The sequence below is a fragment of the Populus trichocarpa genome, chromosome 13, assembly GCF_000002775.5.
Source record: "Populus trichocarpa isolate Nisqually-1 chromosome 13, P.trichocarpa_v4.1, whole genome shotgun sequence".
In the NCBI taxonomy this organism is placed as follows: Eukaryota; Viridiplantae; Streptophyta; class Magnoliopsida; order Malpighiales; family Salicaceae; genus Populus; species Populus trichocarpa.
This window is the reverse complement of record NC_037297.2, coordinates 13697731-13715468: the sequence shown is the minus strand read 5'-3', so window position 1 is coordinate 13715468 and position 17738 is coordinate 13697731. Positions and strand designations below refer to the sequence as shown.

The 17738-nt window shown below is 34.9% G+C and overlaps 3 protein-coding genes across 3 annotated transcripts; 2 read left to right on the top strand and 1 right to left on the bottom strand.

Moving 5' to 3' along the window:
- The first annotated feature begins 4008 nt into the window (after window positions 1–4008).
- LOC18104627 (uncharacterized) lies at window positions 4009–5088 on the top strand. Its single transcript, XM_006376423.3, has one exon. The coding sequence runs from the start codon at window positions 4209–4211 to the stop codon at window positions 4887–4889; it is 681 nt and encodes a 226-aa protein (XP_006376485.3). The 5' UTR covers window positions 4009–4208; the 3' UTR covers window positions 4890–5088.
- A 3181-nt stretch (window positions 5089–8269) lies between these two features.
- On the top strand, window positions 8270–13191 carry LOC18104626 (pentatricopeptide repeat-containing protein At5g16640, mitochondrial). The gene is made up of 3 exons (XM_006376422.3): window positions 8270–9812; window positions 12180–12394; window positions 12826–13191. The coding sequence occupies exons 1-2, from the start codon at window positions 8355–8357 to the stop codon at window positions 12237–12239; spliced, it is 1518 nt and encodes a 505-aa protein (XP_006376484.3). The 5' UTR covers window positions 8270–8354; the 3' UTR covers window positions 12240–12394; window positions 12826–13191.
- Window positions 13192–15464: 2273 nt separating this feature from the next.
- On the bottom strand, window positions 15465–17373 carry LOC18104625 (uncharacterized). The gene is made up of 6 exons (XM_006376421.3): window positions 17199–17373; window positions 16886–17119; window positions 16506–16700; window positions 16251–16382; window positions 15979–16164; window positions 15465–15892 (listed from the first exon to the last, which is right to left on the bottom strand). Exons 2-6 carry the CDS (start codon window positions 17099–17101, stop codon window positions 15710–15712), a joined length of 912 nt encoding a protein of 303 aa, XP_006376483.1. The 5' UTR covers window positions 17102–17119; window positions 17199–17373; the 3' UTR covers window positions 15465–15709.
- Window positions 17374–17738: the final 365 nt, after the last annotated feature.

The following is a 17738-nucleotide window of genomic DNA, read 5'->3' as shown; positions in this document are numbered from 1 at the left end:
TCAATCTGCCGAATCAGTCTAATTTTAAACTATTTTTATTTATTTATAAACTCAGCTCGGTTTCAATTCCAGATTAACTGGACACCAAGTCCACCCACCAAACCAGGCTAAGTTTTAAAACTATGCTAGAAACTATAACCACAACTTTTCCAGACGAACACCGGTCACCAGCCTAGAAGCACAGCAGAGCAATAGCATAGGCCAAGACCAGGAAGGAAACAAATGATGCATGGAGCAGAATTTTTAACTCTCAATATGTTAAAGAAAAAAAAAAGAAATTTTAACTCTCAATTAAATTTTTCATTTTAAAAAATCCGTGTGATGAGAAGCCGAGGAGCATAAAAACCAGTTGTAAGATGAACACAGACATATAATACTGCTACCAATTGTATGCAACTGTCACCACCATCACTACTTCTACCTCCGTTACCACCAGTACTATCATCATCGGACAACACACATCCACCGGAAAATTCTAAGTTTTATCTAATACCTCTTAGCTTTGAACTCCTATATTTCAAAATTTCAGTAAAAGGGAACCTTCCAACACAGTGAGCATAATGTCTACGCACTGGCTAAGCTTCAGACTCGAGCACGTCTATAAAGCTGCAGCACATTTGTTCTCGTTCTCTATAACAAATGGTTGAGCAGCAGCAAGAGCATCCAATTTCAACGAGTCAAGTGAGCCGATTTTATCAATAATTTTAGAATGTGAAGCAGGCTTCTTTCCAACAGTCCCATTCTTAGAATCTTTCCCATCATTTTCTGTTCTCCAGTTAAAGAAAACTTACCTCATCCTTGGGAGATCGGTGGGTTTTCCACACTTCCGACCCTGAACTTCCAAGATTGAAGGTTTCTTTTCTGCATCTTTCTTACCTCTTCTCTTTTTATATATTCGGCACCTCCGAGGAATGATCTCTGGTATGGCTTTCCAGAAATGTCCATCTGCCTTTTAAGGAACTTCTCTTGGTTGGCCAAGTACAGCTGCAGAAAACACATTGAGTTTACCTTCATCATAAAGATGGAGGGGACGTGGAAAATAATATTTTTTGTCATTTTCCTGTTATTATTGCCTGTTTTTCTTGGTTGCTGCAGTTCTTCATTCTCTCTGTCAAATCATCTTTCAGGAAAGGACTTGGACTTCAAGGTTAGAGCATGCCTCCATTTGTTGCTTCTGGGATTATGTTGTGAGAAATTAATTCACATTTATATGTGCTCCTGTTGTTGTCTGCGTCTCAAATAATTGTGCATGGATGGGCTGGAAGGGCACTTTGTGGTTTTTTGTTTCCATAATGCTTGATCAGTGGCTTCCAAAAAAAATTGCAGACAAAATTTAAGTGGCTCTGTATTTTTTAAACCCTTAATTTTAGTCTTGAAAATTTTAATTGCTCTGAACCAATCAAATTAAATTGTAATCGCTTTGTTTTCATTGCTCTATTTCCATGGCAATGCTTTCTTGGAGCTTAGTCATTAGTGAAGGGGATTACCACCGGCTGTTCGGTTGGCCTCTGTTGGCATTTCAATTCAGCCCAGTTTCTGTCAAGAAAATAGGAAACTGCAAGATTTTTTTGTTTTGTTTCTATTTGATGCCTATCCATGTAAAACTTAATTTTCAATGCTGTATTTTACAGGTAAATTAATCATGCATTCCTGCACTTTTCCGTATAAACTCTCATCATTTCTTGTAAAATCTTAACATGCGAGCAGCCCTGTTGTTTACATTTGATGTTTATTATTGTTTTCTTTTTCATGTACAGGCAACAGTGTTTATGTTGTCAGAGCAAAACTTAATGAGCAAAGGTTGCTTTTTTTTTTTTTTTTGCATAATGGGTGGCTAGACAAATCGTTGAAAAATTAGTATGAAAGATATGTTAGGTTAATTCTTGATTTTTGTTGTTTCTGACCATTGATTTATTTCACCTCTGCGATATTTCTTGGTGTTGGAGAAAAAAAAACAAAAAACTTTATTTCTTGGCTAGACAAATCGTTTTTTTAATTGTTTCTGTTATTCTTTTTTATTTCTTTTTTCTTTCAATCAATCAAGTAACATTTTATTTCATTTATTTTTTTATTAAATTTTAATCTTTATTCTTTTAATTATTCTTTTATCTTTTTTTTAATTTATTTTTATTTTAATTTTATCCCTTAACATTTTATTTCATTTGTTATTTTTTATCCAATCTCGATCCTCATTATTTTTATTGTTTTTTTTATTATTAATAATCCCTTATTATTTTCTTTCATTGATTTTTTATACTAGATTTGGTTCTTATACTAGATTTGGTCCTCATTACTTTGATTGCTATTTTTTTTTGTTAAGATTTTTGTTCTTTTTTTTTGTCTCCTGTAGAGTCATCTCGGTCTCATGACTAAAGCTACTTGTTTTAAAGATTAGCCCGATTTAACTTCAATATATTTTTAAATTTTTTTATTTCATCATTTGACATTAGATTATTGGACATTAAACTTTCTTTATTTTTCTTCTTTTTGGGTCATTCCAGGTCGTGGGTTGGTCAAATTAACAAAAGTTGCTTTGGATTTTTTTTTTTCAATTTCATCATTTGACATCGAGCTATTGGTCTCGAGATTTTTTATTTTTTATGCCTTTTCTTTTAATAGGGCTGTCCTGGGTCGTAGGTTCGTCAGGTTAACTTAATGTGACTTAGGTTTTTTGAATGTTTTATTTATTTATTTAGTTTTGATTCCTTTTCTAGATCATTTTTTAAAAAATAATTTTCTTATTTCAATTAAGTGTGTTTGGTATTGTGGTAGCTATTGTGGTTGTGGTTTGAAAATTTTTGTTTTATAAAAAGTACTTTTGATTGAGGTTGATTTGATATTTATGTATGTTTGGTTAAAACTGTGGTTGAAATTGAGGTTGAACAAAAATTAGTTTAATGTGTTTGGTTAATAATACTTTTGAAATTGAGGTTATAAAATAATTTTAAAAAACATATATTAATATTGATGGTTTTTAATTTAAATATTGTAGATTTAACTATTGTTATTACATCATAAAAATAAATAATACTTTATATAAAATATTTTTTATTGTTTCATTAAACTATCTACAATTCCATCACGTATAAAATACATCCGACAAGGACTAAGCGCGCAATAACATCAAGTAAGATATAATCAGGAACAAAATTGGGATTACGATCAAATTCTGCAAATGCTACGTCATCAAGCGATCTCTGTCTAATTTATGTAGTATCATTGAACAATGTTAAACACTAGTTTTTCGAATAAAATACAATTAAAAAATAAAAAATAATTTTATTTTACTGGGTCGGACCTGGTTCAATGCATTTTAAGCTTTGAACCGGAACAGGTCTGGCCGGAACCGGTCCGACCGGAACATTGTAGCATACATTGTTCACGTGAACAATGTAACCATGGTACACTGTTCATGCTAATTAATTAGTATGAACAGTGCGTAAGAATAGTGGTTTTAGGCGCGCCATTGTTTACTGTTGAAACAAAAGCAGCGGGAAGCTACTTCCTGAAACTCTGTGTTTGGAACACAATAACAAGTGGGTTTATGAACAGCAAAACCTGTTTTTTTTGTAACCAAACACGCAAGAGCTGTGTTTTGTTTAAAACGCAGCCGCAACCGCAACCGCAACCGCGTAAACAAACGCTGCCTTAATCAAAGTTGACCTAATTTGTTTTTCTTTCATGTTTTTTTTAAATTATTAATTTTTTTAATTTTATCATTTAAAATTAGTCTTATTGGGTCTTAAGCTTTTTTTTTCTTTTTAGGTTATTTTAAATTGTGGACTAATCAAATTAACACGATTTATTCAGATTATCATCATTTAAATGTTTTATTTTATGTTAAAAAGAAATTGACCCGTCCCGCGCGGCATAGGTGTGTAATAGAGTATGAATTAACCACTGCATCTGGACATTGACTATTATCGCCACGTGTCAACAAAGACCATGTCCAACTCACACACACCAAAACATTTCCATTTTCGCACCAAAATTTTCCAGGCGCCAATATTTAGCGCCGAAATAACCCGCCAACATTACCCGCCCAAAACCCTCGCCCAAAACACACGCCCCAAAACCCTCTTCTTTATAAACCCTCACAAAACAATAGCAACCACCAACCCTCTATTGGCAACTCCGTGCTTTCGCCCCCCATTGAAATCATCGCCAACCACCTGTTTGTCGAAATTCCCCACAGAAAAAACCCAACAATGGTAGTTCCTTTAGGCCCTGGAAAATTCTATGGCAGCACCCTCCCTCGCCCCAGAATCTACACCGATGTAAGGCACAGCGCTGAACGAGTAGACCCGCCAGCTCCTGTTATGGATCCGTTTCTTTCATGGGCTCATGAAGCTCACTGGTCCATGGGAGGGCTCAGTTTCAACCGCCTTCGATATCAGGGTCGAATCGAAGGAAATACTGAGAAACTACGAAAACTCCGCGAAAAAAAAATCAAGTTATTAGCCAAAACTAGCCCGAAGAAGAAAGATTTGGCCCCGGATGGGCAGAAAGAGCGCAATAATAAAAGGGGTGGGTCTGTCTCGCCTCCTCCAGCTCCTCAAGTGACAAAGAAGAGGAGGTTCTTGCAGTTGATTGACGAGGAGGAGAGTGAAGAAGAGGAGGATCAAGAATTTGAGGAAACTGTGAAGATTAAAAGGGGTCTAGCAAGGAAGTTAGTGGGTGATTTTGAAAGGGTAGCTAAGGATAATCACAATGTGAAGGTTGCTGATTTGGCAAAGACGGTCACTGAGGAGGTTAGCAGAGAGGAAAAGAAATCAAGGGGTGGAAAGAAAGGTAAGAAAAGTGGTGGAGAGAGTGGATCCGAGGCTGTTATTGGCGGAATTAGGAGTTCACCAAGATTGGCTAAGCAAAGATATGTGAAAGAGGCTTAATTTATCAGATCGTGAGCTCTGTTAAATGTAATGAAATAGTAGGCAAATAGTCTTAGTTAAGGTTTTTTTCTTCTGTTTTTATTGTTGTTTTTTTAAGTCTTAACTTATTTGATATGAGATTGAAATGAAATTAGTGTTGATAAGAATACAAAGGTTTCAATTTCATTGAATATATCTTTATCAAGAATTTCTGACTGAATCTTGTTTCATTTGATTTGATTGGTGTTCATGTTGATTTGATTGAAGATGCTTCATGGTCTGTCTAATTTGTTCAGTGTATCCAAGTTTCAGTTATCATTGCTGTTCCCTGGTGCTGTTTTGCTGCTACTCTCATTGCTGTTATGCTAAAACTTTCGGATTATAGTTTGCCTAGTCCTTAATTGCTCAGCTTGATACCCTTTGGGAATTCAATCCTCGTTTTGGTACATGATATTAACTGTTTGGCACCAGCTCATTTTCAGATCCAAAAACAAGCAGCAGCTCTCCCCTCGTCTCCTGGCCATATACAGGAAAAACATGAAAGATTGTTCACTAGTTTTAGGCAATCAAAAAACCTTTTGCCTGTACCAAAACTTGGCAGATTTGCCATTTCCTTATCTTCAAACCAGTACCATGGAGCTTGTCATGGTAGGTTCTTGCAAAGGATTGCTTTGCCCTGTGAACATTCCAAATTCTGCAACAATGGATCAAAACTTCCACCTGGGAATCGGTCTATGGAATCCTACAGTATCTATGTACTTGGCTCTCCCATTTCTGACTATGGTAACTCCGAAACACAGTTTATATGGTAATGCTGTTGGTTTCATGATTACAAAGCGGTACGCCCCAGGGAAGACATTTACTCAGTAAAGACGGGTTTGTGGAGAAGACTTAAGAATCCTCCCGCACCCCATTACCAAGCATTTGATAGCAAACAAAGATCAGTTTTCCTGCATGGAGCTGTTCACTGGATTGTAACGTCCGAGGCAGGTATTCGCAATTCCATATTGAAGTTAGATACAACTGATGATTGTTTTACTAAATTGAGCTTGCCAGAAAGCTTGATCAGGAAAGATAATCGTCTATTTGCCTCCATCTCAGTGTTTGAAAAATGTCTTTCTGCTGTGTGCTTGGATTCTAGTCCTCAATCTACATCTGGTTCTATATGGATGATGAAAGAACAAGTGACACTCATGGGAAGGCAGTTCAAGTTTACTTTAGCAGCATCATCGTGACGAAAACCGCAATAATGTACAAGGGTGGATTGCTATTTGTGTTGGGGATTAATGGACGAGTGGCTCCATATAATGATGAAGACCAAACAACAAATGGATGATTTTTTATCTGGTGTACATGGAATATCTCATGGAAACTTGATAATTTTGAGGAAAGCCTCGCTCTACTTTACTCGACGAAGAAAAAGCTCCATCTTTCCCTAACAATAGTTGGTACAAGTGAGAAAGAATGGGAAGAAACAGGTGAAACAATCAACTTTAACACTTCACTTTTTTGTACTGTCTTAATTTCTTCCTGTAACAAGCCAACGATGGCAGAACTACTCCTGATAACCTCATTATTATTTTTAATGCAGGTTAGTTGAATACAAGGATTGAAGTGAATTTATTATAAATCATGTCCTGTAATCTTGTATAACAATTTAAAACTTCAAACTCTTGATTGAGATGTTTTTTTTATATAGGATAGTGAAATCTAAAAAATCAAATGATTATAAATTCGAAGGGTGGGTCAATCAACCATGTCTATAAAGAGGCTAATAATAGATGTGCAGACTGGCATGGCGACCATGCCTTTGAAGCTGGATAATGCCCGCCATTTTCTTTCAGCAACCTCCTCCAGCCGGTGGCCTTCAAATCCTTTTAGAGGACATGGCAGTTACATGTGGCTGTCAAAGTAGTTGAGGTATAATTTTTCTTAACCACGGAGATAATACAGTTACATATACAAACCAAATAATTAATGTAAATTTTGTCCATAAAAAAATTTAGTCTTTTAGTGGTTTCCCAACTGTACTTTTTACAAGTGTAATAAAAATTGAAATATATATAGCCATAAATGATTGTAAATGTACATGATATTTTCCTAAATGATGTAATTTATATCATTCTATCTGTTTGACCTAAAAAATAATGTAAAAAATATAATTTTTAAATTTAATTTGATGAATTGACTTGAGAAATCAACTACCTGAAACTTAATCTGAGCCGAGTTTTAATTTTAGTTAGAAAAATATTGTAATCAAACCTAATTAACTTGTAATCTGACCAAACCTTGTATAAACTCATTAGAAACAATATCATGAATTTTTTTTTTAAAAAAAACAATGTTATTTTATATAAAAATAATTAATTTGAGTTGATCAGGTAATTCAATAATCAAATAACTTATATTTTTGTTAGGTTAGAAACTAGACTGGATCGGATAACTATGTTCAAAAACTTAATATGTATTCAAAGATAGAATTGACTCAATTAAAAATATAAATATACATTAAAAAGTTATATTATTATATAAGAACCCTATTTTTTGTAATTTTAACACTTTAGTCAATTTTTTTTTTAAAAATAATAAGTTTGATAAAATCTTTAAATTCTGGATTTACTATTGGATGTTTAACGGATTTTATTAATGGGTGTAAAGTGGATGAAAGGGCAGAGTTGAAATATTTAAGAAACGGTAAGACTAAAATTGATGTATGCAATTTGTGAAAGGCAACCTCCCTGCAGGTAAGCGTATTTTCTGAAGTTAACCCGTATTTCACAGCCCTGCTATTTTTTGTTTCTCTGGGTGGTCATTGAACACTCAATTAAAAATATAGCGACTATATTATAAAAATAGAAATAATAAAAATACCATTTACTAAATTAAAAATAATATAAAGCACAACCATAATTATTAAATTTAGTTAGCGGTATAGATTAACATGAAACTTAATTCAGGCTGGGTTTTAAAATATTATCTGAGAGTTAGCTTGTATGATTTAGTTCAAAATCTTTTTTCATAAAAACTTGAGCTATTTTTTTAAAATAATATATTTTTAATATATATGAGTAAACTCGAATTAATTAAATCAACATGTAACCAAAATTTCGAGTTGAGTACAAGAACTATATCAAGAATACATATAGGAGGTATATTAGAAAAATTAAAAAAATTAAGGAGGGGTTTGAAAATATAATGGATATTATTTTTTAAATTTTTTTACAATTAAAAATATATTATAATAATATTATTTTTAAAAAATTATTTTTAACATTATCATGTTAAAATAATTTAAAAATATTAAAAAAATTAAATTTAAAAAAATTAAATTTTAACCCAAAAAAAATCAGATTAAAACTCCAATAACACCATCTTTTAAGTCATTAATCCTTTACATTTCTCCTCTAACAAAATACAAACCCTTCAGCTGGCATTTCAAGAAATTTCATGAAAGAAAGACTAAGAGATTCTGTAGAGTGAAGAAAGATGACGGCTATGTCTCGAGCAACTGGTTTGCTTACTAAAAACCCAATATTTCGTCTTCAACAGCAAATGGGTATGCCCTTCTTTTCCTCATTTCCCTTCTCTACTGCTTGCAGTAGCAGCGGCACTGATAAGGTGTCCTTTAGTAACATTGATGATGGCTTAGCTTTTTTCAATGACATGCTTAGCAAGAACCCTCGGCCTAGTACTTATGATTTTAATCAGTTACTGTCTGCAGCTATGAGGATGAAAAAACATGAGACAGTAGTTTCATTGTCCAAAGAAATGGAACTTAGAGGAGTTAAACATAATGTCTTCACGCTCACCATATTGATTAACTGTTTCTGTCACTTAAACCGTGTTGATTTTGGATTCTCTGTGTGGGGAAAAATTCTTAAACGTGGTTTTGAGCCGGATGTTGTAACGTCTACTACCTTGGTAAATGGGCTCTGTAAAGAAGGTAAAATGGGTGAAGCTGTGAAATTGGTTGATGATATGGTGGAAAGAGGGTATAGACCTGGTGCATATACTTATAGTGTGGTAATAAATGGTCTTTGTAAAGTTGGGAAAGCTGATGTGGCTGTTGGATATCTTGAGGAAATGGAAAAGCTAAGTTGTGTGCTGGATACTGTTGCTTACAATTCGGTGATTGAGGGATATTGTTTGCAAGGAAAAGTAGATGGAGCTAGAGAGGTATTTGATGTGATGGTGAGTAAGGGCACTACGCATGATGTTTGTAATTATAACACCTTGCTTAATGGATATTGTAAGATGGAAAGGATAGACGAGGCAATGCAAGTTTTTGATGAAATGTTGAGAGAAGGTTTAGTTCCTACTGTAGTTACTTACAATACTCTGATAAAAGGTTTGTGTCGAGTGCGGAGACCTTGGGCTGCACATCAGCTTTTCAGGAACATCTCTGCTTGTGGCCTCACTCCAACCATAATAACTTACTCGACTTTGATTGATGGTTTCTGTGAACAAGGGAATCTTGATGAGGGGTGGGCACTATTTCAAGAGATGCAAAAGAGTGCTGTGAAGCCTAACTTGGTAGTCTACACCATCCTTATTGATGGTATGTGCAAGTGTGGGAAGCTTAAGGATGCAAAGGTATTGTTTTCTAGACTCATCGTGGAAGGATTTCAGCCTGATGTTCATACCTACACTGTGTTAATTGGTGGAATTTGTAAAGAAGGATCTCTAATTGAAGCACTCAAACTTTTTAGAAAAATGGAAGAGGACGGCTGCACACCAAATGCTTGCTCCTATAATGTGATTATCCAAGGATTTCTCCAACACAAGGATACATCAACAGCAATGCAGCTTATCTGTGAAATGGTCAATCGGGGATTCTCTACAGATGCTGCCACCAGAACCTTGCTGCTAGGTCTACCCACCAATGATGGGAGTCCTGCTCTTAAAAATTTGCCAGGGCTCTGTGATGATCATCAAGATGTAAAGGTGAAGTAACCTTTGAATACTCAATGTTGCTTTGATTAATGCAGCAAATTAAAAGTTGTTTCTATCACCCTTGCAGCTTTTGTTGCATTTGGTTTCATGCTTGGGATTTTTCTCCACTAGCATTTGGGTCATATTTGCTCTGTAGAGTTGCGCCAGTGTCATCTTTCTGACCTTGTAGACATTTATGCTTGTAACAAACAATATATTTTAACTGAACTTATGTAAACCAAGGAGGTTGGAAGACTCTGCGTAGTTGTGTACTTGCCCATGGAAACTTCTGTGCCTTTAGCTGCCCTGTCTCTACCTTCATAAATGAAACTAACTGGAAAACGTCTATTCATTAGTGAAATTCCTGGCATTGTCATTTCTGAATGAACATGATATATTTCTGACTAAACATGATTTATTGTGGTTTACATGCAGTGTAATTTTTATTGTTGTTGCTCTTATGAACATTCTGGTCCTTACTTTATTAGTTTATTTGACTGATTTTGATGATATAGATGATTTCATTTTTTTGTAATTTCAGAATTATAAGTTGCTTGTCTTGTTATTTGACTGATTTTCATGAGTACTTCATTAAGACAGTTCTATCAATAGGAGGGGAAGAATTTAATTTGAATCTGCTAGTATAATTTAGTATTTTATTTTCTGATCCTCTGGGGCCATAGTAGAAGCAGAAAAGAAGTCGCATTCAAATTCCTATTTGAGGTAGTCTTAGTGTCTAGCAGTACTTGCCATCAAAATATAAAGTTGCTTCACTCTTCGTACTTGTGTTTTCTGTATGCAAAGAGGCGAATGTTGCAGTCTATATGCATTCCCTGCATAGAAAAGTAATGAACCTATGATATCAGATTCATGGGATTCAACCTTAATTCTCATTTTCCTCTAGGAGCATAAAATATAAGAGCTCCCTTGGATTTCTGGGCGACAACGTAGGTCCCATTTGCCTGTTTCCTATCAGAACTCATGTGAACTATTACACTGAGTGCATGACCCACAGTGCTCTTAGATATAAAAAGGCTTGGAAGATGTTTAGGTCTATCTCTATCATTTTCTGTTACGATTATAATTTGCTAAAAATTTACAAAACCACCGTATTAGTTTAGTGCAGCTTCTGCCTTGGCCTTTTTGGAGTGATCAATCAAGAAGTTCTTCCATCATAAAAGGGTAAGCTTGTTACTCAAAATACCTTTACTCATTGCCAAAAGCTTATTTTTTTGGTTTCCAACACCTTGGGTGATGAAAAATTGCTAAAACAACTGACTTTTTGGTGTATAAAATTGCATGAAACGAGCCTTGTCCTTGTAAAATGGGAGCTGTTTAAGGACAGCCTCCTAGTACCCAATTACCTTGTTTGTGGCTGCATTCCTTCCATTGTGCTCAAAGTCTACCTTCCAAGCTATTTCTGACCTCTGCTTGGATGCTGCAATGCAAAACCCTTTCTTCCACCAGCTCCTCCTCTCCACAAACAGGCAAATGCTTTTTTCCCGACCTTATCTCTCAATTGCAAATTGCTAAAAGTGTCTTCCAAATATCACTACATACCTGAGCCCTTCCCTTCCATAATCAAATTCATGATATCGGAAATAGGATCTTTTCAGGTGCTCTCGGCATACCACTACTCTCACATGAAAGTAGAGATGGGTTTTCTTTGTATTTACACTTTGAGGGTTTTGTGAAGTGAATTTGCGGGTTCTGTATATATTTTACGTTGTTATTTAATTATTGGTCTCTTTTTGAGGGAGTTTTCATCAATAGGCTTTGACTTCTTTTGGTATTTTGTGTTTGATTATGATAGAGTCTTCCTGGACGGGGATTTTGGTTCTTACTGGATCAGGATTTTATATTTTGGTTCTTGTTTATTTTATTTATATGCATGGTGTGCCTGCTCAGTGTAAGATTTTGGATTGGTGTTGGGTTTTGAGGTAGGTATTGATATGTCTTTGTACTTTGCTGTCAGTTCTTAACAATTTGGGTCTGTTTGCTCATAAATTGCTTGTTTTATGATTTATTTTTTCTTGTTCTTGTGCATACTGGTTTCAATAATCGCTTGACATGGTTTTTTCTTTGGTTTGGTCCTGTAAATTTTTTGTTGATAGACTTTTCATTTTGGTAATGTTTAAGAATGAGGTAATGGTTCTAAATTTCCCAGTGTATGCCTCATGTATGCTTGTTGAGCAATCTTTGCTAAGGTACTCGTTAATATTAATTTCCTAAAAGCGGGCTAATCACAATATTGACCGGGATGCTTTGTTCTGTAATAAACATCATATATTCTTGACATTGTTTTATCTGGTATTGATTCATGATAATGTTTTTGATATTGGTACTGATTTACTGATTTGATTGGCTCACTGGAAGCAGGGTTGTGATGCTTCAGTCTTCATGAATGATGATGATGCTCTTGCACTTGCCACCAAATAAAAACCATTCCATTGAGAGGCAAGCTGTTCGCAACAAGACCTTGAGAGGTTTTTTTGTGAAATGGACATGATCACAGAGCAGCTTGACAATTCATGCCCAGGGTTGGTTTTATGTGCTGATATGCCTGCACTTGCCACCAGATACGGTGTGTTCTGGTATGTTCTACTGCTTTTGTTTCTTTGCATGGTAAAGCACTCGACAGCTGATCTTTTAGTCATTTAGTGCTGAAATGATCATAGTTGGTTCCTCAGGTTTTAGGTTTTTTTTTTAAAAAAAAACTCTGTAGAAAAACTCGAGCTTTTCTTATTGACACAATTATCTGCACCAGACTCATTCAAGTGAAGTCTTGGCTAATTAGATTACAAGATTTGTAGTCTGTGTGATGTTAGATGTTTGATAGCAATGCAAAGATATTAGGACCTCATCATTTCAATTCAAATTTCATGAGTTTTCTTCCTGTTTAGTCACTGAACTTTCTGAAATAAGAAATGAATCATTCCTAGTCTCAGCAATGTGATTTTTCGCTATCCAAGGACCATTCATAAATCATTATCATTGAGTATGCTTATGGTGTTTGTTCTTGCAGGCTGGTGGTCCATTTCCAGATTTTACTGGCAGGAGAGACGGTGCTCAATCGTAGTATGATGAAGCCATGGATGAGATTCCAAGGAATAATGATAACATGACCCAAAAAGCATTCCTCTTTTCCGCAGGGGTTTTGATGAAAGAGAAACAATAGTTTTTAGGTGGTGTTTTTTCACTATCTTGATCAGAAAAGATAGTAACAGTGGAGGTAGAGAAAAGACAATACAAAAACGAAAATGGAGACATAATTGTATTAGTTAGTGATGAACAAGATAGATAGAGCGATTGTTTTGTATCCTGTTATAGATAAAATATATAAAAAAATCTATTTTACTATTAAATCTTCATATTTTAGAAGTTAATTAGATTTTTTTGTGTGTAAGTTTATACTCAGCCTCAGCTCTCGTGTGTTGCAACCCAATTACCGTGATCTTCTCTTTGATTCCCCTCCTCTTTTGTCCCACAGTCTCGGCTTTCCACAGGAAAACCATCACCCCCATGGAAATTAATATTTAGCAGAGGATTTGCAAAGATTAGGGTTTTCAAATGTGGAGACTACAATCAATAATGATAATGACAATCAGAAAACTCGAGCCCCATTCTTTATTTATTGTGGAATGGTTCGGGTGGAGTCTGGTTACGAAGGTAGAAGGTTTTGATTGGTGGTGGCTGAGCGTGTTATCATGAGAAATAACAATTGTTGTTATGGGCTGTGGGTTTGGAGAAGACGATGTTTGGTTGGCTGTGAGAACTGAGTACGAGAGTAAGATATACCTGAGTTTTATTGGTTTTTAAAATCTATTTTAACTTAAGTTTTAAAATGTAATATTTAAAAATTGGTTATAGAATGATAAAATAATCAAATTATAGGATGTCTAGGGTAATTTATCCTAACTAATTTTATTTATGTATTGACTCGAGTTGACATAAATCAATGGTTAATTCAATTTAAGACCCGATCCTTATCCTAGATTGACTCCAAGCTGATTTTGAAAATTATGATAATAATAATTTTTATTTTTATATATTTTAATTGGATAATTTTAATATTTTTACAAATATATTTTAGAAATAAAAAAGAATAAATATTGTTTATCGAGACATGTCCTCTTTATACTTTCTGTTTTGAAAATATATAAATTCACTTTAAAATTGTGTTGGGGACAAATTTATTTCTATATCTTTGATTTTGTCTTTTTAACAAAATATATTTTTGTTTTTACTGTCTTTATCTTTTCTGTCCCGAAACAGTAATCAAACGCTACTTTAAATTGTATTTAGTTAATGATCTAGAAGAGATATATATATATATATATATATATATATATAAAAAAGACAGAAACATGTCTAGTTGCAAAAATAAAAATATTAAATAAATTCGTTTCCAAATAATTATAAAATAAATTTTATATTTTCAAAATATAAATCACAGGGCGACATATTGTTTTCACAATTTCCGTCTATTTTATCAAAAAATAGTAACCAAATGCTATCGTAAATACTCGCCAGCCAACATAAAGCAAGCTTTGATAACTGGCATTGTTAGTAAGCTGCAATACGTACAGATAGCTAAACAAAGCGCAAGCTGATCTAACATAAAGCAATGATTACATGTTAACCAAGAGCCTTGAAATTAAATGCTTAAAATTTCTCATCAGCCTTCCAAGCATGATAAAGCTTTCTTCCTCAGCACCATATTCAAGTTTGTACTAGTTAGCATAGCTAGGAGCCAGCATTTCTATAAATCCAGTCTAGAAAAATCCCAGCCATCGCCTAGAGAATACTGCAAGATTAGGGCTATGCTTGCGATGACGGAACAACCTTTAGAAGGGACTTTACTATGAGAACTTTCAGGAGTTATGATGAAGATATCAAGCACCCAAGGCCAGGTTTTGGAACAAGTGCTCCTTGCCTATCATCCAATCTTGAAATGACAGTGTCCAACTACACCTAACCATAGTTCTAAGACCCAGCCACATGCATTCCGAGCTTTGTTTTGTCCCAAGGATGCTGCCATGTGAGGAATGCATCTGGGAAAACAATAAATATTTTCCAGCTAGCTGGTGGGCAATCAAATGGAAAAGTTAATCTACAATCCTTTTTTGTTCCTTTTCAAGTAAAACTGTGCGTTACTCCCTTCTCCTTCGCAGAAGTGCCATTGCTTCTGCAAGGAGTTTATGTCTTTCTCTGCGGCCCTGTTACAGCACCATGTGATCCTTATTTAGTCGGAGAATGACACCATGCTTTATTAGTTGGATAAGGATTGTTAATAGTTAATAAGTAACTATTAGTTAGCACAAGGGATCAACACCTCTATAAATATCACTGTAGAATTCCTAAAGAGAATAAGAATGAAATCAGTATAGTCTATTTTGTAGAAATTCTGTAGAATCCCTTTTCTCTCTTTCTCTCAATTTCTTCTATCTCTCCCTTAATCTTTCTTTCTATCAAGAATCACTTTGTTAAGCCTAGTTCTTAACAGGCCCGCAATCCTTTCTTAACTTGTCTTGTCCCTCTTATGTGAATTGTTCAATCCTGAAAATTTCACACTTTTGATTACACGTGTGTGTATAAAATTCCTGAACCTAATCTGCTTTTTGAGGCATCAAATCATAAATCTCTCATTTGAAAAGCGTAAGATTTGACAGAAATCTCTGCAATGCTATATTATTCATCAACCTGCTTTCATAACTTGTATATAGTTGAGAAGAATATGGTACAAAGCCTGTGACCTGAACCCTATCCTCGAGCAATCCCACACCACAAATGAGAAAACATAACCCCCACAAAGAAAGAAAGAAAGAAAAGAACTACTAAATCTCACTGCCTTAGCAAACACAATTATTTCAAATACTGATTTTGTCGAGTGATTCCCTGGATTCTGCTCAATCTGCATGATTTATCAGGTGTTCGTATGCTTCATCCTTTTGCCTGCGCAGATGTGCCAGTTGCCGCTCTAAGGAGATTATACGTTTTTCTACTGCCGGCAATTTTTCCTCAACTTCCTTAATGCTAGCTTTCAAAAACAAATGTTGCTTCCTTAAATCCACCAGTTCCTTAGCATGAAACTAGAAGAAGAAAAATGTATCATTGGTAGGTGGTAAGGTAGATGAAGTAATATAAAGTTGATTTTTATCTTGTTATTTAAACTCACTTTGATTTCCTCTTGCAAGGCTTTTTTTGTACCTAGTGAATTCCATATCTTTCCCTTGACAGTAGCATTAGCAATAGCTTTCTCCTTGGCGATTTCAAGATGTTGAATCTCTTTCAGTATACTCTTATCTCCGACTGTGCTGGCATTGTAGCAACCGCGTAGCAATTGGTAATTCAATGGACAAATCTAACACAAACAGGGAGTAAATTTAGGTCTACATAACAGTGAATATATTAAGAGAATAAGAAAACAGATTCAGTATTTCAACTTACAGAACTATCGATCTCTTTCAGTGATGACCACAAACTGACAGTCTTACCCTTCTCACTTGCCTTGATCTCTCTCAGAAGTTTTTTCTCTGCAGCCAGATTCTTGCTTCCATGTAGCAGTTTGAAATTCAGGTTCTGAACTCAGTTTCATAGGTCAGTTAGAAAGAGCATGGTAAGTGGAGAAGAACTATAGTCAAGATGTTACGGAGCCAAAATGGCTTTGACTAATTGAACTCTAAACATGCTATTCATTCTTACACGACAATTGATGTCATCAGCAACTAAGCATGAATTTATCTCTCGATCCTGGTACGCGCTGTTTGTGAAACTCAGCTTGTCTAGAGCTGCCTGTAAATGTCCCTGCTGTTTCTTCCTCAAAACCATGTCGTATTCCAATCTCTTTTCTCTTTCATGTAGGATTTTCAACCTTGAGATTATGTATTCTCGATCCGACTGTTATTGTAAGAAAAATTAGTAATATCAGATCTTTCAACAGAAGTCTTGCTGTTTTATGACATCATACTGGCTTTTGATATATATCATTAGCTACCATTCTTTAGGATAGTTAGCATTTTAGTTGGTAAATCTACTACGCTTTTCGTATCATTGTAATAATTCCAAATCGTAATGCCACATACCCTTCTTTCGGCTATTTTTTTGTCTACCTCAAGCCTTCTCTCATTTAGACTTCTTATCAGGATCTCAGCCTCTTCTATTCTGAATCTTGAATCTGGATCTTCACATGGCTTGACAATATAGGGTTGGTCATTTGCATTGCCATTTATGGGATCCGTGGCTAATTCACCTTCAGTCACTAGAGTAGTTGTCGTAAAATTCCCTCCCGAGACATCCATAGCTTCAACTTCTGCTGGCTATCACAAACAAAGAAATTCCTAGTCTTAAATTGAGACTTCAAATATTTGACAGCCAAATAGGATTCAAGATTCTTACCTCAAGCAACTGGATAACCAAACAGTTCCGGTGAACTGAAAATATGACTGCAACCCTGATTTATAGCCTTAACTACGTAACATACAAAGAGTTGATCCAAACCAGCATCTCCGATAATTGCTTACCTGTCTGTCACCAATTCAGTACTTGCTCCCCACGCCAAGAAAGTCTGACTTCGTGAAATAGAAGGGTTTTTTCTTCTTCTTATTGTTCAGATGTCATTCTTAATGGTGGGATTAGCATGGTCAACAATGAGAAAAATATTAGCAAATGGCCCATTAGAGAATCATATGGAGGTTTCGAATGAATGTACCTGTATTCACAGAGCAGGTCAACGGGGAAGGACATTTTTGCTTATAAAATCATGTAAGATTTTGAAAAAAAACAGGGAAATCCCATTTGATATGGACATTTTGTTTGTCCCAAAACAAAAATGAAACAAATAAGACGAGAAAACAAGCAATGATTTAAAATTAAGCATGCCCACTTAAGGCAATACCGTCGAAGTGTAATTTAACTATTTAAACTTCTAGATTAAAT